At 53.3% G+C, this 18893-nt stretch overlaps 8 protein-coding genes across 8 annotated transcripts; 2 read left to right on the top strand and 6 right to left on the bottom strand.

The window, feature by feature from the left end:
• Positions 1–894: 894 nt before the first annotated feature.
• On the bottom strand, positions 895–4889 carry J4E85_006731 (uncharacterized protein; the record flags this gene model as incomplete). Its single annotated transcript, XM_051470967.1, has 3 exons — positions 895–3559; positions 3636–4679; positions 4777–4889. The coding sequence occupies 3 exons, from the start codon at positions 4887–4889 to the stop codon at positions 895–897; spliced, it is 3822 nt and encodes a 1273-aa protein (XP_051325177.1).
• A 428-nt stretch (positions 4890–5317) lies between these two features.
• DCL2 (Dicer-like protein 2) lies at positions 5318–5606 on the bottom strand (the record flags this gene model as incomplete). The annotated part of the gene is made up of 2 exons (XM_051470968.1): positions 5318–5399; positions 5449–5606. 2 exons carry the CDS (start codon positions 5604–5606, stop codon positions 5318–5320), a joined length of 240 nt encoding a protein of 79 aa, XP_051325178.1.
• Positions 5607–5946: 340 nt separating this feature from the next.
• PCA2 (putative proteasome subunit alpha type-2) lies at positions 5947–6955 on the bottom strand (the record flags this gene model as incomplete). Its single annotated transcript, XM_051470969.1, has 4 exons — positions 5947–6680; positions 6723–6773; positions 6840–6859; positions 6912–6955. 4 exons carry the CDS (start codon positions 6953–6955, stop codon positions 5947–5949), a joined length of 849 nt encoding a protein of 282 aa, XP_051325179.1.
• Positions 6956–7764: 809 nt separating this feature from the next.
• J4E85_006734 (uncharacterized protein) lies at positions 7765–8452 on the top strand (the record flags this gene model as incomplete). Its single annotated transcript, XM_051470970.1, has 3 exons — positions 7765–7818; positions 7960–8301; positions 8351–8452. 3 exons carry the CDS (start codon positions 7765–7767, stop codon positions 8450–8452), a joined length of 498 nt encoding a protein of 165 aa, XP_051325180.1.
• Positions 8453–9071: 619 nt separating this feature from the next.
• Positions 9072–12101, bottom strand: J4E85_006735 (uncharacterized protein; the record flags this gene model as incomplete). Its single annotated transcript, XM_051470971.1, has 1 exon — positions 9072–12101. One exon carries the CDS (start codon positions 12099–12101, stop codon positions 9072–9074), a length of 3030 nt encoding a protein of 1009 aa, XP_051325181.1.
• Positions 12102–13163: 1062 nt separating this feature from the next.
• J4E85_006736 (uncharacterized protein) lies at positions 13164–15591 on the top strand (the record flags this gene model as incomplete). The annotated part of the gene is made up of 7 exons (XM_051470972.1): positions 13164–13353; positions 13400–13438; positions 13492–13551; positions 13599–13967; positions 14016–14601; positions 14650–14945; positions 15008–15591. 7 exons carry the CDS (start codon positions 13164–13166, stop codon positions 15589–15591), a joined length of 2124 nt encoding a protein of 707 aa, XP_051325182.1.
• A 158-nt stretch (positions 15592–15749) lies between these two features.
• Positions 15750–16463, bottom strand: J4E85_006737 (uncharacterized protein; the record flags this gene model as incomplete). The annotated part of the gene is made up of 1 exon (XM_051470973.1): positions 15750–16463. One exon carries the CDS (start codon positions 16461–16463, stop codon positions 15750–15752), a length of 714 nt encoding a protein of 237 aa, XP_051325183.1.
• A 356-nt stretch (positions 16464–16819) lies between these two features.
• Positions 16820–18289, bottom strand: J4E85_006738 (uncharacterized protein; the record flags this gene model as incomplete). The annotated part of the gene is made up of 2 exons (XM_051470974.1): positions 16820–16999; positions 17105–18289. The coding sequence occupies 2 exons, from the start codon at positions 18287–18289 to the stop codon at positions 16820–16822; spliced, it is 1365 nt and encodes a 454-aa protein (XP_051325184.1).
• Between the last annotated feature and the right edge of the window lie 604 nt (positions 18290–18893).

Raw genomic sequence — 18893 nt, forward strand, 5'->3', positions numbered from 1 at the left:
CTTCCTCCTCCACAACCGTGCCGCACGGCTCGCTCGATGCGACAACCGCGACTTTCAGCCACGAACTTGGCTGATCGGGATAAATGCTATCGATAAGCAACGTATTTGTCATTGTAGAAGAGGAAGCATAGGTACCTCGGATGGTAGGGATAAGTGATTGACAGTGACGATTGGGAGACGAAATGGGCAGAATACCCAAGCGATTGGCAACACAGCTAGGAAGCTATAAGAGGGGGACATGGGAGTGAACAGTGGCGAAAGCTACTTTGGCTCTGGCGATAGGCACAAGCCGTCTTCTCGAGGCTGCACCTTTGCTCTGGTCACCATGCTCGGCGTTGCCGACTCCAGACCACACCCTACACTTCTTGGCAAAGGCTTCCTCGGAGATTTAAGTCGCGAACGCTTCCTTTGGAGTACGGCGCAGTACCAATCACAATCACCGTGCAAAAGTCATCGTCATTGTGCAAAAGCAAACAATGCGTTGTCGTCTATAAGCAATAACTACCATTGGGCAGACTACGTCTCGGCAACGCCTCCGTATGCTAGAGAGGTAACTGGGATACTCTATAAGCGCTTGAAACACCGCAAATGGTTGTCACGGAACCTCAATTAAGTTCGAGGAAGGGTGGAAGGAAGCGGGGAACCAAAGTATACTCCAGAGGCACTGCCTCATTGCATGGGGGCCAAAACCGGTACTGACATGTTGACAGTCGTAGGCAACAACGAGCTTCTATGGAATATGATAGGCGTGGAAAGATCCAGTGAGCCACAATCTATACAAGGGGCGGTAGAGATGAGAGTGTGATCAACCGGTTGGCAAAGACCGGTGCGTTATCATACGTGATAGGCCACCGTCTATTCAGCATCCTCCAGCATGACTCCCCCCTCTACGCATCAAATCTCCAACATGACTCCACCGCCTTCTTCAGCATCGAAGAACTCATCTTCCTCGTCTGATTCGTCTTCCTCGGCTGCCGTCAGTGGTCCAACAGCAACACCCCCGTCTTCCTCGTCTTCCTCTTCGTTGTCCTCTGCTGCCTTCGTTGGTACAGAATCAGCAGCTGCGCCTTCAAGCAGCGCGATAACCTTCCAGGCAGCGATAGTCTCAGTCTGCAACCTCTTGACTCCCTCGACCACACCTCCTACATCCTTCCCACCAATCCTTACCTGAACCCTATACCCCTTCTCCGGGCTGCTCGCTCCTTTACCAGAATTGCCTTGGTCGCTCGTGACCCGGACGTACTTGATACCCTTATCCGCCGCAAGCGTATTGATCCGCTCTTTCGGATGCCAGCAGTCCACACCATCACGAAGAATGCGCTCTAGACATGGCAAGATACCCAGACGACGGACAAACTCTTCGCACACGGGGATAGAGCCATGGGAATCGATGTAGAGGGCGCCGATAACGCTCTCGACTATATCAGAGAGAAACTTTGGTGGGTCAGTGAGCGAGAGCGCATGCCACGGGAAGCGATTGTCGTGCGCAAGAGCTGTAGCGATCGCATGACGTGCCTCGTTATGTTGCTGCAGGGCTGCAGTTCGCCCGGCGATGAGCTCTGGGCTCGACGATCGAAGGAACTGCCACAGAGCTCTATGATGCACTTCTGGCTGGAAGGTTGACTTGTTGGTCAACTCTTCCGCTACCGTAGTCTCGAACATACAGTAAGTCAAGAACGCGGCGTTTACCATTGCTGTTCGGACGCCATGCATCTTCCAATGCGGTAGCCTCGACTCATGGGCGTAGAGCCTCTTCGAGATGATGTAGTCGAGCACTGCATCTCCGAGAAACTCAAAGCGCTCGTATGAGCAATGTACGTTCGGGCCACGGAATGTAGAGTGGGTAAGCGATTCTAGTAAAAGGTCCTTCCTGTTGAACGTGTGGCCAAGAAGCTTCTCGACCAAAGCCAAGTTTGTTACTGTGTCTTGCGACGGAGCTGCGTTGTAGAGTATCTCGTTCGCTTCCGGGATAGGCGTCCATTTCTCTAGTGGTAGGAGAGCTTGCACACATGCGAACGCTTTGGGGAAGCCGCCGACCAGATAGGAGGCGCCAATGAGCGACTCTATGACGTCGGCGATGAGTTTCGATGACTTCTCTTGCTTAGCCGCCGGCGCACTGTCAGCAAGTGTGTCACTAATATATCGTGGCTTCCACTTTGCGCCGGTGAAGTTCTTGTAGAAGATGAACTTGTCTAAGCCCGCAGCCAGCGTAGCTCGCGCCAGGTAGCCGTTACTGACAAGCTTGCCTTTCTTCCCAGTGAGAATCCCTTCGGGCATGATGAGATTTGCAGCCATCAGATGAAGCGAAGCGACGAACTTCAAGATGCAGTCGCCAAGGAATTCCATCCTCTGGTAGTTGTCACGCTTGTCAACCGCGGATGAAGTAAGTGCTGTGATGATGACTGGAAGGTCCGGTGCCTCGAATCCAGCTGGCTGGAGAACCGTCGTCCGAAGTGTATCCGCGATCATGTATACCTCAAGCTTGTGCAGGATCGATGGTAACAACAAGGCCAGAATGGCGTATCTAGTCGGAAGACTTTCAACAAGACATGATGAAGCTAGTAGACTCTCTACTTTGGTATACGCTTCGCTCTTGTTTGCGTTCTCAAATACCGCATGTAAAAAGTCTCGACGTTTGGGCAAACGCACAACTTGTATCAGGGTTTCGTCAACGCCTGTCAGGTCTGGGGACTCTGGAAGCTCGATAGACATGGGCATGAACTTCCGGAGGTCTCCTTGCAAGGAAGTCAGACCCCAGTTCGATGTGTCCAGGTTTCCTTGAGCCAGGATTTTGGATGCTGGGCGCTGGCCTTCCGTTGTCGCATTCCATTCGTATAGCTCGCTCTCTGTCATCATATATCCCGATGAGTCGCATGGAGCAAGTAGACAGAGAAAGTCGTCGACCCCTTTGATGATGTGTGCTCCGAAAACCGAGCGCAAAATCTTCCACGTGATGGAGCGTAACAGATCAATGTCGATATCGACCAAAGATGTACCGTAAAGAGCGGAGGTTGTAGCAGTGTACTGCTTCGATTCGTTCCAATGTAGTAAGATATTAGGAATCTCATGCATGGGAGCTGGTGTTAGTAGTATCATGCGCATCGGTTCCTCCCCTGGCGTCTTCACCTCGAGCAAGGTGCGGTACCATAAGTCAGGTTCGCATTCATGAGATTGCGCAACCACCGCCCACGGATCGAGAGTTTGAGAAACAGGTACAAGGGATGGGCGATCGTCGGGAATCTGGTATTGGGCCGCATTGTCGTCTCCCTCTTCTTGGACGGGGAGTAGATTCTCGTTTACCAATCCGTGCAGGTAAAGAGCCTTGTATGCCTCAAAGGCGGCGTCTTTCTGAGCCATTCGCTCGGTGCTCCACGACTGCAGACTCTTGGCTTTCCTTACAGTCGGGTCGACAGAAATTGGTAGCGTAATGGTAGCAATGATCCGCCCCAGGGTGTTGGTAAAGTCGATTTCAGGTCGCGTGTCGACGTAGGCGTTGCCCCCTAACCGCGCGCAGAAGTGGTAGAGATGTTGAGCCGCGTTTTCCAGAGTCAACAATGCACTAGTGTCTCCAGTAAGTGAAGGCCGATTGGGCAAGGTACGAAAGCAAACGCTGGTAGTAAAGGCTTCTAACTCACCCGGTACTTGAGACACTGAAGTAGCGCTCGCCCACTTCGTCCTTCTGTTCTGCCTCCTGGGCCACCTTAACTTTGCGCTTATCGTCTTCATACGCTCTCCTCATCTCAGCCTCAAGCCCTTGCCACGATGTTAAAGATCGTGCTTCGCCAGTATCTGGGACGAGGATGAAGTAACGCGACTCCTGTCGCCTCGCTCTTCCGCGTCGCTGAACAAAGCTCTTCAGATTCTTGGGTCTTTCGAAGCATACCACGAGATGGCAACTAGATACGTCGACACCTTCTTCAAGAACAGTTGTAGCCAGGACGAGATTTATGACCCCAGCACGAAAGTCGTCGAGCGTGGTTTGTTGGTTGGCTGGTTCTGCCAGAGCGCATACGTTTGTTTTGCGCTTGCTTGTCTGCGATGTACCGACGAATGTCCCTACCCGCAACAGATCCTTGGTTCGTGGATGACATGCTAAAATTTCAGCAATTGATGCTACCCAGACTCGCTGTTCAATGAATACTAGACCTGTAAAGCCTGGGGTGCCATTCGCTTCAGCGACCAGAGTGTCGATAAGCTTTTCGACTTTGTGGGACATCTTCTCGATGATGGTAGCAGGTGAAGGTGCGGGATTCTGAAGGGGAAGGTCTTGGAATATGCTCAGGAGATGTTGTCGCTCATTGTTGGTCAAATCCAGTAGTTGCTGATCCGACCCGCGAGTTGCCTTTTCGAATTTGCCAATACATTGATGTACGTAGTACTCCATTGCTGAGATTCCGAGCTCGTCTGCCATGGCTTCCGCTTTTGACACCAGCTGTTTCAACTGGTCGAGACAATAAGTCTTATTGCTGTTCCACAGTTTGTTCAGCTGGCGAGAGACATCGAAGCCATGCTTTTGTTGGTCCAATAATGCGACGACGTACGGATCCTTTGCAAGATCATATGTGCGTAATGCATGCTGCAACGCGAGAAGCAGTTGAGAATGCTGTTGCCCTGGAACGTTTAACGAGTAGTTGACCTGAAGTAACTCCGGTCTATGAACATGCCGTATGAGTTCGGACCTATGAAGCTTTGGTGTTCTTACGGTGGCGTGCAGATTCCGCTCTATCTCCCTACAGATATCAGAGTAGTATTCGCGTCCAAACAAGCCAAACTTACTGGAGACCCTGCTCGCTGGCTGCTGCTTTCATAACAGGGCTCGCACTCAGCCCAAGAACTTTAGGCAGCGACTTGCCACCATTGTCCAATTGAGGCATATAGAAATTGGACATGATCAGATTTGCTGGGTGCTTCAAAGTACAGTGATGCGCTGCAGAATGTTAGCGGGGCCTTCTCCTGTTAACGCAACACACTGGCCTTCGTCAAAAATCAACAAAGCCAGTTTGCCCAGCCTAACAAATCCGTGTGTGAGTGCGTCAAGCAATACCCTGAAAGCGCGTTAACGGGCGCGTGTGGCTTCTCTTGCGCCCACGCTGTGGACTTACTGGTGTGTCGAAATTACGATGCGGATGTGATCCAAAACGCTGTCCCACTGCGCCTGAGTGGTCCAGAGATCAACGTCATCTCTTCCGCAAAGCAATTGGTATCCGAGTCCAGGTAAATGAGACTGGAAGACCTCATGTTGCTGCTCGCATAGTGTAACCGTGGGTGCTAGAAACCAGACGATCTAAAAAGCGTCCCGAATTCGGTGAGATGAAGTTTAGTGTGGGGACTTAGCGGCAGGTATCCGTACCTTGTCGGGCTCGCACGTCTCCAACTCCGCTCGTGTCCGTTCGATGGCTCTGCAGACTTGTCAGTAAGATTCTCTCATGGCGAAACTCTTCTACCTACATGTGCGTCTTTCCTGAGCCCGTGTCCATGACCACAATGACGTTGCCGTTCATGCTCTCTTCCACCATCTCAGCCTGATAGCCTCGCAGTTGGAACGCCTCACTGGGCACAGCAGGAGGGGCTTCAGCATCGTTATCATCTTGCATTGGCGAATCCATCTGTAAATCAAGATGATGCGACACAAGTAAAAAAGCGTTGAAAGTCACCAACTTGGTGTTGGGTCTCAGTGCTCAAAGGCGACAGGGTGCTAGCTTGGCCGTGTTCTGACCGCGGACAATCGAAATGCAGAACCCCTCGCGTACCTCTATCTGCTCTCGTTGTTGCACAAACAACCCAATTGGGTGTGTCGCGTCACTGTCTACGAACCAATGGGATCAAGTATTAGGCATTTCAAGACATCATTTTCGTAAATGCTACATAAGTCGCTTCATGCCCTTAGCACCAAGTCCATCTGCACCGACTCGGAGCAGGATGGTGCTGTGTCATAACCTTCTACCTCTACAAGTTGGTGAGGTAGTCCTCAACTTCGGACGGGCTCAACTTCCTGAATCGCGGCCCGACGGCTCCCTCGACACCCTCGGTACCAAGCAGCCTCTCCTCTGGCGGTCCGACAATGCCAATCTCAACGGTCTCGCCGTTCATCTCTCCTTCTATGGTCTCCTTGAGGGTGAGCAGGGCGATATGGATGGCGTCTTCGAGCTCGAGACCGTCGGTGTAGCGCTTCTCCAAGAAGGTCTTGGCGCTTGTCGCGCTCTTTCCTATGGCTGTCGCCTTCCAAGGGAAATAACTCCCGCTGGGGTCGACCTGGTACAGACTGGGTCCGCCCTTGAGGATTCCACCAGTCTTTCCGCTGACCTTCTTCTTCTCTTCGCTCGTCTGCTCTTCGCTCTTGCCTTCGGCCTCAGGCTCGATACCATCATCCCATCCAGCAATCAGCAGACTGACACCGTACGGCCTGACACCACCAGACTGTGTAGCCTCCTGCATCACTCGCGCCACATCCTGTACTAATATCCTTGTAGGTGGGTATTCGTTGTAGACGCGCTTGTAGCCGGTATGTGAGACCTTGCGGGCCTTGTCGACGAGAACGCGGTAGTCAGGGCCCATGCCCGAGTAGACCATACCGATGTTGGGTGTTATGAGACTGATCTTTGATGACGATTGCGAGTCGATGAGCGGCGATGACGATTTCTTCTCGGTAGCGAGGACAATGCCGTTGGTGGCTGCGAGCTCTAGTCAGCGCTGTTAGGGGGCTAATGAACGATATAACGCACCCTTGATTCCTAGTGAGGTAACACCCTGGTTGACGGCGTTCAAGGCATACTCTGTTCAGGTATTAGATGCGGTCTGCTACAAGAAGGCGGGAATCGTCATATCCCTGGGCCACGTACCGATTTGTACCAGCTTTCCGCTACATGAATGTTAGCAAACATGTCGTGCGTAATCGATAGCGCAGTGTTTACCTGGGGGAGAAAGTGGTGAGGGAGAAGGAGTATCGGTCCGCCATGACGGTTGCTTGACAGAATCTAGAGGCGGTATATAGGAGGGGGCGTAGTCGGCGGCGGAAAGACGTTCAGTGGGGTTGGTAGACGACGCGGGTACTGGAGGCGATCTGCTAGAGCTCCAGGCTACCCAGAGCTTCGTCGCCGGAAGCGCCAAGACCGGCGCTCGGCGTAACCGCAGCTCCGGTTTGTCTGAGGAAGCTGCAACCCCGAATTCTTTGAGCTTCCAGAACTGCTCCTCTGCATCACCACCACGTCTACAATATCCTGCCACCGTGTCCCTAGTGTCATACCGCCCAAGGAGGCGGTGTCGGAACATGACCCGCACTACCGAGACACTTAAGTTGGCGAATGTCTTCCCCGCGGCTTCCTGATTGATCACTTCGTCATCTCATGCCTACCCACATGCTATATTACTGGTAAGAGCTGCATTAACCTCCGCCTTGTACCTTTACAGTTTCACACCCCGCCATGTCTTCTTCGTCCGGATATCAGGCTATGCCAGGCTGGTACTGGCCTGATGACGCGCCCAAGACAGAACCCGCCCACGCGACATCCTCCTCCACAGGTTCCACATCGCAACCGCCACCTTCAGCCACCTCCAATACTAGCGACAACTCTTCATCGCAGTCGCACAGCTCAAGACGTACCCACTGGCCGCCCAGACAATGCAGAATCTGCCTCGAGACAGTTCAGCCGACATTCAATGTTCCCTCACAAAGCCTTCCTGGCTTCCTACAGTCGTCCAACGTTGTGTACGAAGATGAAAGTGGCCGTTTGATCCGCCCGTGCATGTGTAAGGGATCATCCAAGTATGTTCATGAAGCTTGTTTGCAAGCTTGGAGGCATGCAGACCCTGGCTATGGGCGTAGGAACTACTGGCAGTGTCCGACTTGTGGCTTCAAGTACCGACTTGCGCGTTTAGGAGTTGGGCGTTTCATAGGCAGCGCTGGTATGTATTCCATTTGACTTTAACAGAGCAGTGCTAACATGGACTATAGCTGCTCAGGTTGGTTTGACTGCCATTATATTGATATCCATCGTGTTCATCCTCGGCTTCGTTGCAGATCCTATCATCAACCTGTATCTGGACCCATGGAGCCTTTTCTCCCCCTTTTCCTCGTCGGAATCTGACTACGCTTATTACTACGAGGATGAGTCGGCCACTTGGTACGAGCACTTTGCGAAAGGCTTCGCTAGCATGGGTGTACTTGGTTTCTTGAAAGTCCTCATCGCCAGTCCACTATCTTACTTCAGAATTGGAGGCGGTCGAGGTCGGACGACTGGTCGAGACAGATATGAGCAGGTCAGCTGGATCATCATCCTCATCGGTGTTGGCACATTTCTAGCGGTACGTGCAAAGCGATTGACATTATTGTGCAAATGCTGACAATGACCAGGCAGTATACAAAGGAGTCCGTGTATGGAGTCGCCGAACGCTTGAGAAAGCTGGCGAGCGTGTCATGGATGTCCAAGGTGACAATGACGACGATGACGAATAGCAAAGACTGAAATGCATGCAGTCGCTTTTCGGTTTTCCTCCACTCAATGCTTTGTTCTACACTTTCCAAATTCCGCACTTTCTTAAATTGCCACAAGTTATTCCTCAATACTGTGTCGATTAGTCTACGTGCGAAGATCGAACCAGCCCATGACCTCCATATCGACATTGCGCGTTTTGTGCTCGTCGGCTTTGTGGAACGTGGAGCTACTTGCCATTGGCACTCATTTCGTCTACCTTGCCTGCTCCTGGAGCATCCCTCTGTGGCTTGAACGAAAACAGGCCTTTGGCACATCGTATGAAAACTTGGAATGAATTAATTCTTGGGAACCACAAATGAAATCGCGCGCCCCCTTCATCACTTGCTAGTGACGCTGCCATCTATGAGTCCCAAATAACGCCATGGGGGATGTACCTCAGCTAAGATGTGCTGCGAAGCCTGCCCGTCTATAATGGCATTGCTCTGCGATACCATACGCCCAAACCAAACCAAACCAAACTATACCAATCCGATCCAACCGTGAACAAACGAGAAAACGTACAATACAATATATAGGCCCAGGGTATCAATGTAGAATATTAAAAGCCACCTCTTCTCTCTCTCTCTCTCTTTCTTTCACCTAGTGATCGCCCAAACTGGGCTTACCACCCTTCATAAAGACACGCTTGGTCGCACCAACCTTGCCTAGATCACCAAATTCTGTCTTCTTTCCTCCTACAGCGCTGCCAGGGCGGCTGTCACTCCTACTGTCGGTGCGCTCGAAATTTGGATGGCTTGAGGTAATGACGTTGCTGCTCACGGTGCGAGCCTGCTTCATCATGCCCTCAATCCACTCCAGCTTCTCGCCGCTGAGATCCAATTTCTTGGCTGATGGGCCCGCCATTCCGACTTCCCTACCCTGCCAGGAACTGCGAGACGAAGTTGTGGAGGGTATCGTCGGGTCTTCAGTAGTGGCACCTGGTGTTCCAGGAATAAAGCTGGGCATCGGCGGTGGCGCTTCGTCGCTTGTAAAGGCTAGACCAGATGATTTGACGGGTGTGGTGGATGGGCTGGCCAAGGGAAAGCCAACGCTGATGCGTCTTTCCATCTTACTCGCCCTGCTGTCAGGTCTCGTCGGCGAACTATCGGGGTTCTTCACCTCCAGACCCAGTACCTCAAATTTGCCTTCGCTTGCTGTCCTGCGGCCGTGGTGCTCGGCGTACTGGCGCAGGTACTCGCCTAGGTCAGACCAACCACCGCCGACACGCACCATGACACGCTCGCCATTCTCGCCAACGCGGCGGATGAACAGCTTGATCGGCTGTTCTTTGCCAGGTTGTGTGAGATGATACAGTTTGATGTCGTTGTCGCCTCTCGCAGCTGCAGCCGACCTCCGTCCTGAAGTAGCGTTGTTCAACTCGAACTCAGTCTTTGCAGGGGACAGTGTGAGCTCAGGAGACTTGAGGCCGCTGACTGAGCGAGCTGCGCGTAGATATCCACGACTGCTTTTCGCGAGAAGGCCACGCGCCGACTTGACTTCGGGCGCATCGGGGCCGGGGCCTGACCTAAGCCTGATATGGGCGGGGATAGTCGTGAGGATGTCGGAGATCTTTCGCTCAAGTTCTTCAGCGCTGTTGTTAGCTTTCTGAGCAAAGTGCGTCGGTGGCCATGGAGCGCTTGATGTGTCATCAGCGGTGGTAGTAGTCTTGACTGGTCGACGCTTCGCCATGGCTGCATTCAGTTCAGGGCGTGGCGCTCTCATAGAACGATTAGTGGCGTTTCGGACTGAAGGAGACTCCTCGATAGTACTAGGTGGGCTTGAATCAGGCGACATATCTGTGGACAGCGAACTAAGACTGCCCCTCCATGATCGCGGCGTTTGAGGAGGCTCCATAACGGGGCTGTCGTGTCCATCGTTCTTTGTAATCGTGGGATTGCCGAAAAGCGCCAGAGGTTTGGGCCTGCCTTGTAAAGATGCTTGGGATGAATGGTCGTCAGTCTCTGTATGGATGGCGACTTCTTCGGGGCCTTCATCAAGATCGTACTGTACAACTGTGTCGCCTTCTTCGAACTCCGAGTCTTCGTCAACAGAGGCCGGTCCTGGTTCGAAGCTCATCTTCTCTAGATGTGTCGTCGCAGTAGGGGACTTCGATGGTGACGCGAAACCTTGTGCCAGCTCGTGTTCGGTAACATCGGTCTCACCCGAGACTTGTCGTGCGTTGCTGGAGCCGATGGAGGTATGAAGTGTTGAGTTGCTGCTGCTCGATGCGTTCATGGCATAGTCTCCAGAGAAGATCCCACGCTGGGGCGCACTGAAGTAGTCATCCTGCATGGCGTTGTGGCGGCTGCTCTGCGAAGCAAGCTTCGGTGGCGGCGATTGGAGTGTAGATGCGACAGAGTCGATTCGAGCATTGAGAGCATCCAATCTGGACGTAGTAGCGGATTGCACAGCCGCAGTAGGTGCGACAATGGACACATCGTTACCAGCATTGACTGATGAGGATGCTGTTTTCAATACCCGCTCGCCGCTTGTATGCGCAGTTGCACCCGCATCGACCTCTGGTTGTAGCGCAGGTTCAGGGGCGCCCTTCTCGGTAGTGTTAAAACCTTCCGCCTGTCTCCGAACCTCGAGATCGATTATCCTCCTTCTTGATTCGAGTTTCCATTGCCCATAGTCAGCCTCTGTAGTTTCAAAGACGTCTATCCAGTGCTCGGGTAGAGTGTCCTCCTGTCCTTCGAGTGTATCGAGCATCTTGTCTAGTTGCCTCCCCAAGTCGCTGACCTTCTGATGGAGCACGAGCGATATGGTATCTACTGCCTTCTTCCACTGCTCAAATGCAGCGTCGGACGTGTCTGCTGGTGCCTCGATGGCATCCCAGCCTAGCCGCATGGCTTCTTGCGCCGTATCGAGTTCGCCGGTGTAACGCGGGGCTTCGCGGAGGATGGAGACGCGGGCGGTCCACGTGCTTAGGCGGGCTTTGAGCTGGGCGTGGTGCGGTAGGGCGGATAGGAGGGTCTGAGTGATGAGAAAGGAGAAGTCGTCCATGACCTTGTAGTGCTGGCGATTGGCCTCGTAGCCCGCAGAGGACGGCCTCGACCTGCCTGCCGGGTGCATATCCAGCACGTGCTCCTTCAGCTCTTCGACGTCAAGCTTGAGCATCTCGTCGGCGATGTCGTCGAGGCGCGCCTCGTGTTGCTCCACCTCGACCGACAGCATCGAACCCCAGTACTCTAATGGCGGCATGACATTGCCCATGTCGGAACCGGCGACGTGCTCCCTGATGCGCAGCTCGATGCTTTTCCTCCTCTGCTCGCGGACCTGGGCGCTGGGCTGCTCGAAGCTGCCCGACCACCCCCATTGCTCAATCTCGGCGCACCATATCTTCAGCCGCTGCGCAGCCTTTGCGACGCGCGATCCCAGGTCTCTCTCGGCGGCGGTGAGAGTCTCGATGCAGGAAAACATTTTGTATTCGTCGCGTGTTGTGTCGAACGGCATCGGCTTTTGTGTGAAGGCGCGGAGGGTCGTCTCGGGCGACAGGTCGCGGAGGCGGGTCTCTTCCGAGCTGCCATACGTTCTGCCTCGTCTGCCGGCGGGTGACATGGCTGGTGATGGGACGCGACGGGGTGTGAGGGGCGGGATCATGCGCATAGGCGACCGAAAGACGTCCATGATGGCGGTTGGCAAAAGTTGAAAGAGCGACTGGTGACAAGGAAGGTACAAAGGAGACGAGTCTCAGACAGAGAAGGTGCGGCTGGCTTTGTCGCTATCAATGCGACGGTCAGTGGTTCGTATCCTTTGTCTCCTTCCTGTTGCCGTCGTGTTTGCGCTGCCGGCAGCCCAATGTTTATTGACTGACGCAGTCTTCGCCGAACATCTTGCGCCGTGCACTCTTGCATTGGTTCACCCGCCTTTCGATATGACTAAGCCCAAAAGCGTGCTAGCCGTAGATCACTTTCGGACTCGACTCCTGCGCCCTCACCAACATTGCGCGTTATCGCATTGAGAATCTGAGATGGCACCTTGATGGACCGCAGAAAACATATAAGTGAGATGCTCCGCCCATCGTTCCTGAGCTCTAGTTCTGTCTCTTCTATGCTGCCAAGTGCATCGCGGGATAAGGACGCGCCCATCACGCGTCTCCGCACTCCCCCGCATTCAACTTCAACCGGCCATCCTCTGCTCTGTGCCGTCTACGCAGAACCATATTATACTTTCCACCACCGTTACTTTTCTTCGGACGGCTTTCGGGTCAGCCTCTGGCGACGTGCACGGAACGGCGGCGTCAGCATGCGCGCTTTTCCGATCTGCTATCTGACTGTCAGATTTTGACCGCAGAAGATACGTGCATCGAAGCGGCATCTCTTCCTCATTTCAGAAGCTACCCCACCACCTATATCGTCATTGCTCTCTGCCAAGCACCTTAATGCTCCGCCCCGCGTTCATATCTCTTCGACCTTCCGGAGTGCGTTAGCCAATTGCCTGTATACCTCGCGGTTACGCAGTGCCTGCGTCCAGCTACAGCTACCCGCATGTCGGGATACGATGGCACGAGAGAGCAGGGAACTCGCCAGGTTCACCTGCTCTCAGTAGAAGCAGCTATCCTCGGAATGGAAGCCTTGACGTTATCGTACCGAACGCCGACGGAACTGCCTGCAAGTACTTAAAGTACCATGCAACCTATCGTTGTTTGGTACCCTTCTGCCTCTGTGAAGTGTGCATTTGTCAGTCAATATGAGAACAGCACTTCTAGCGCTCGCTGCCATTGGCGCTCAAGCCTGTCAGCGTGAACGTGCATTCTTTCATCACCCGCATAAGCATGTCAAGAGACAATCCGTCTTCCCTCCAGCTTTGACGCCCAATGAAGAGATCTTGCTGAACTCGTTCGACTCCGTCTCGATATCGGAATGGTCATACTACTATAGTATGGCTCTCGGGCTCGATACAAAGTGCATGCTAACAAAATGCAGCTCATGGCCAGCATTTGGCCGGTCAGAACGAGTCAATGGGTATTTGAAGCCTTTCCCGGACCTATCCGATATGTAACTAATCCTTGACACAGCACAGTGGACGGCTGACAAATGGTCTGAATATGGCTTTACGTCAAGGCTCGACGAATACTGTATGAAACCAATGATGGTCGTTGCGGCAGGCACTAACGAGACGCAGATGTCTTCCTTAATTATCCTGTATCGAACTCGCTGCAGCTTACCTATTCCAACGGTAGTACTTACACCCCGACCCTCTTGGAAGATGTACTGGAAGAGGACGAGACCACGAGCTATCCCAACAGTGTCCCCGTGTTCCATGGCTACAGCTTCACAGGCAACGCATCTGCAGAATATGTTTACGTCGGAAGAGGCCAGCAGGTCGACTTTGACCGCCTCGAAGCTCTTGGTGTCGAACTTGAGGGCAAGATCGCTCTAGCAAAGTACGGTGGACCATTCCGTGGGCTGAAAGTCAAGAATGCACAGGATCACGGCATGATCGGTGCTGTGATCTTCACCGATCCTGGTGATGACGGCAACATGACTGAAGGTGAGCTTATTTGACCTCTTCCCAGAACTACTCGTTAACAATTTTCAGCAAAGGGAGTGGCTCCATACCCCTACGGCGGAGCGAGGAACCCTTCAACCGTTCAACGCGGATCTGTCCAGTTCTTGTCTACGTATCCCGGCGACCCAACTACTCCAGGTTACGTCTCCAAGCCAGACTCCCCACGCGCAGATCGCACCGACATCACCCCGCAAATTCCATCACTGCCTATTTCCTGGATCGAGGCTCAACCGCTTCTCCAAGCCCTCAACGGCTTTGGTACCAACGGCACCGAGGTGAATAGGACGCGGTGGGTTGGTGCTATCCCCGGCGTAGACTACTTCACTGGCGAGGGATCCGGCGCATCGCTTTCAATGAGCAATGTAATGAACGACACCTACGGTACCATCTGGAACGCAGTCGGCATCATCAACGGTACGAACGAAGACGAGGTCGTCATTGTGGGCAACCATCGTGATGCTTGGATTGTTGGCGGTGCCGCCGACCCCAATTCCGGATCCGCTGTACTTATCGAGCTGGCCAAGGCTTTCGGTGCTCTTGCCGAGACAGGTTGGAAGCCAATGCGAACAATCGTTCTCTGCAGCTGGGATGCCGAAGAGTATGGTCTTGTTGGAAGGTAAGACTAGAAAATCACATGAACAACCAGGATACTAAATACTTATAGTACTGAGTGGATGGAGGAGTATATCCCTTGGCTCAAGAACGCCGCAGTATCCTACCTCAACATCGACGTCGCTGTCAGTGGACCAATCCCAGACGTTTCCGCAACCCCAGACCTACACGCCATCGCCACCAGCCTGATGAAGAAGGTCGTGTACCCCTACCGCAACGACACCGGTCTCACCATGTACGATGTCTGGTCGCACGAAAGCGGTGAAGTCGGTGTACTCGGCAGTGGTAGTGACTATACCGCTTTCCTCCACCGTGGTATCGCATCCATCGATATGGGTGCTGGCGGAGGTCAGTGACATTCCTGTACAAATTGTATGAGACAGATACTGACTTTATACACCCATCTCTAGGTCCAAACGATCCTGTTTACCCTTACCACAGCAACTACGACTCCTACCACTGGATGGCCACGTTTGGAGACCCTGGCTTCGTCACCCACAAGGCGATGGGCCAGTTCCTCACTCTCCTCTTGTACCACATGGTATCCGATCCCGTCCTGCCCCTCGAGCCAGCAGACTACGTCTCAGAGCTGAACACTTACCTTGAAGCTCTCGAGACGGATATCAGCAGCAGCAACTTCACCGTTGACCTTACAAATCTCACTGCCGCTATCACTCAATTCGAAACCTCCGCCCAGGAGTTTGTCGATCTGAGAGATCAGGCTGTTGCTGCGAATGACACGGAGCTCATCACTGTGCAGAACCACAAGGCGAGGGACTTCTCCCGGGGCTTCACTTCGCAGGGTGGACTGCCCACCAGAGAGTTTTATCAGCATACCATCTTCGCTCCTGGGCGCGATACAGGATACGCGCCTGTAACGTTCCCGGGTATCACGGAAAGCATCACGTTTGATCAGGATGCGGAGCTGGCGCAGGAGTGGGTGCAGAAGACTAGTGATGCGATTTTGGTGGCTGCTAGTATCCTGAAGACCTAGAGAGTCGATCTAAACGCAATACTGCTATGACGAGTTCGGTGGTAGTGGAGGGTGGAGGAGATACCCTAGTAAAGGCCTTGATAAGGAAGAGATAAGTCGTCAGTAGTAGAAAGAATAATGATAATGTATGCTGCAGACTCCAGACCTCACCTCTCCCTCTACTTCACAACAGCAAGCAAGAACCCATCATAGGACTTTTCCCCCACCGTCTGCAACACCACACCATCCAACCTCTCATCTCTTCCCACATTCTCCACCACCCTCTTTGCCCCTGCAATCCTCGGATCATCCGTCTCCTCCGCCAACTGCCCCTTCCTCACCACATTATCCACAATCACACAGGCACCCGCCTCACACATACCCAGCGCTATATCCACATAGTTCCAGTTATTCTCCTTATCCGCGTCGATGAAGACGAAGTCGAATTTCGGCCTCTTGCCGTCTCTAACCTGCTGTGCCAGAGCAGGAAGGACGTCCATACCAGGCCCTTCTATGACGTCCACATTGTCCTCCAAACCCGCGGTCTGGATATTCGACCGTGCGACATTGGCGTGGTGCATATCGACTTCGACGCTCGTTACTTTTACGTTGGGACTGGACGTTGCGAGCCAGATGGTGCTGTATCCGCCCAATGTGCCTACTTCGAGGATGTTTTTGGAACGCGCGAGGCGTGCGGTGAGTTGGAGGTATTTTCCCTGGGAGGGCGACACGGCGATGTCTGGCAGGCCTGCTTGTTGGGAGGCGTCGAGGGCGTGTTGGAGGGCGGATTGGGAGGGGGATATGCGCGTGGAGGGATGGAGGTGGCCGAACGAGTAGGTGTCAACCGCTGTCCATCGCGGGTCTTTTTCGTGGGACTGGCCTGGCTGCGGCATAGTGAGGATGCTGTTAGAGCTTCAGGTATGGAAGTTAGTTGATGGTTAGTTACGCGCTCTGGATGCGCGAATTAACGCGTCTTTATAGACAAATCATGTCGGTTCAGTCGGGCATGCCAGATGTGACTCGTATCTCATGATGCATTTGCCTGAAGAGCATTGAGCAGCCATTGGATAGCATCGAGGCGGGGTGGTGGAAGAGCATTCAGCCAGCTCGCAGAAGCTTGCTATGGGGCGATCTGATAAGCACAACTCCGAGCTTCGATCTCCGATATCGCCGAGCATACGCAAGTAGTCCACGAGGCAAGCACGCGAACCAAGCAACATCAACAGAGGGAAAGTAACGATTGTATCATTCAATACGCCTTCGCCATCTCACCTACATACTCATTGATCGCCTTCCGGATATCCACCTTCTTCACAGCCTGCAGATCCTTCAACCTCGCGTGTGAAGCTTGGTGCGCGAGCCGTCGCGCTTCCGGGGGCAGGGGCGGAAGTCCTTTGTTCACGTCCAGCGACGTGACACGCGTTACGTGCTTCAATGGGCTAGGCCTGTACGGCCGGTGGAAACCATATGGCATGATGTTGGTGGAGTGAGTGCTGCAAGGCCTGGGTCTGCTGAAGCTAGAGTTGTGACTCACTCTTTGGGACTTGGTGTCGCTAGGCACGCTTTGGCTTGCGCGATGGCTGTTGAGAGTTCGCATGGCGTTGAGGATGTGAGCTGAGGTGGACAGATCTGGTTGGGCGTTTAACGCGTCGGCTTGTTCCCTGAACGCAGGATGGCAGTCGTTGGCTGGTATCTGGCTCGCGCCAGAAGCTCGCAACTTGGCATTGGAGAGTTTGGCTTGCAACTTCTGGTCAAACTTCCCCACCAGAGTGGTGTTCATTGTGGAGTGGGATGTTGTTCTGCTGATTCGCTTCCAGAGCCCTACAGAGGATTCCTTAGGACCTGGTGAGTTTGGTCGTGTGTTTTCTTGGAGGCTGTCGTATTTTCTCTTTGGCCTCAGCCAGGATAACATGGTAGGTCTCATCCTGGTGACCTGCATACCAATTTCCGCTTTCGAAAAGTCGACCGAGTCAGCTGAAGAATCGGATGAGAAGCATGATCGGGATATCTCATGGTCTTCGCTGGAACCTCGATCATCAGACTGGTCTAGATCTTCGACATCATCCTGTCTGGGTGACTGCTCCGTCGTTCCATCGATCCTCACAGTCTCTGGAGGATTTGGGGGTTGAGGTGGATCGTGGTGGCAGACGTCTATACCGTTGGACTTCAGAACTTCCGCTCCGCAGCTTGGCTCACTGGGCTGGACTCTGTCATTTCCAACACCGCTCGTTGTTGACGCATGCCCTTCTTTCCCAAGGGTCGACACGTCCCATTCAACAACTCCCGATCGACGTACGGAAATTCGCCATGTACTGTTGCGCGCGTCCGACTCTCCGACAGCTGTAACCTCTTCTTGCGCGAGATCGTTTTCCGGGAGATCACCATCATCGGGCACATATCGCGATACAAGCTCTGCAATGTCGTCAAAGCTCAGGTTCTTATTGCGCAGCAGGTAGGAAAACCTCAGCCAGTCCAAATCGCTTGTCGGGCCGAGCGTGACCACCATTGGCGTGCGAGGAGCATCAAGATGAAGTTCTTGGAGATATTCGTGTGGCTTCCCTGTTTCCGTACCGGTGCACTTGTCGCTCTTAGACTTCGGCGTGGTGTTCTGGTGGACCTCTAAAGCACTATCTTTCCGTCGACGACCTCCGCCACAGGATTCGCAATTCGCCCAGCAGCCAATATCATCACTATCGCCGCCTCCACGAAGAGGCCACATGTCGCCGAAAGTATGGACAAACGGCGAAGGCGAGGATGCCGGCGAGTCGACCTTGCGACGACCATCAAGAAACCTCACCACTCTGATAGAGTCATCGTCGTTACCGACGATCTCATTCATCAATGGCCATTGTTCCTCCTCTTCTCCTCCACAACAACTAATGCGTTCTAATTCTTTCAATGCAGCTTCGAACCCTGATCTAGCCTCACTGAGCAATCCTCGATCGGGACGTATCGTCTCTCCTTGGTAGACCGCTACGGATCTCACTCTTTCTCCTTTACCGCTCTCTTGCATCTTGCAATGCTCTTCACGCAACCTGATTGCGCACGGTCGGCACCGTACCAGCGTGTATCTGGGCCAGTCTTTACTCTGTCCCTCGACTTGGTTTGGATCTATGACTGTATATAAGACTCCCTTCTGGTCAGCTGGCTTTGAGACTTGAACGAACTCGTCAGGATGACCGCAGATATAGGCACGGCGGAAAGCGTATGGATATGCTGGGGGTGCAGCTATGTGAGTCGTCACAAGCTCAGTCTGCACTGCTACTACTAGTGGGTTCTTATCAGCCATGACTCCTGGTAGATAGTGGGGGTTTTGCGGCGGT

The sequence above is a fragment of the Alternaria conjuncta genome (genome assembly GCF_024043145.1).
Source record: "Alternaria conjuncta strain BMP 0040 chromosome Unknown scaffold_9, whole genome shotgun sequence".
Lineage (NCBI taxonomy): Eukaryota > Fungi > Ascomycota > Dothideomycetes > Pleosporales > Pleosporaceae > Alternaria > Alternaria conjuncta.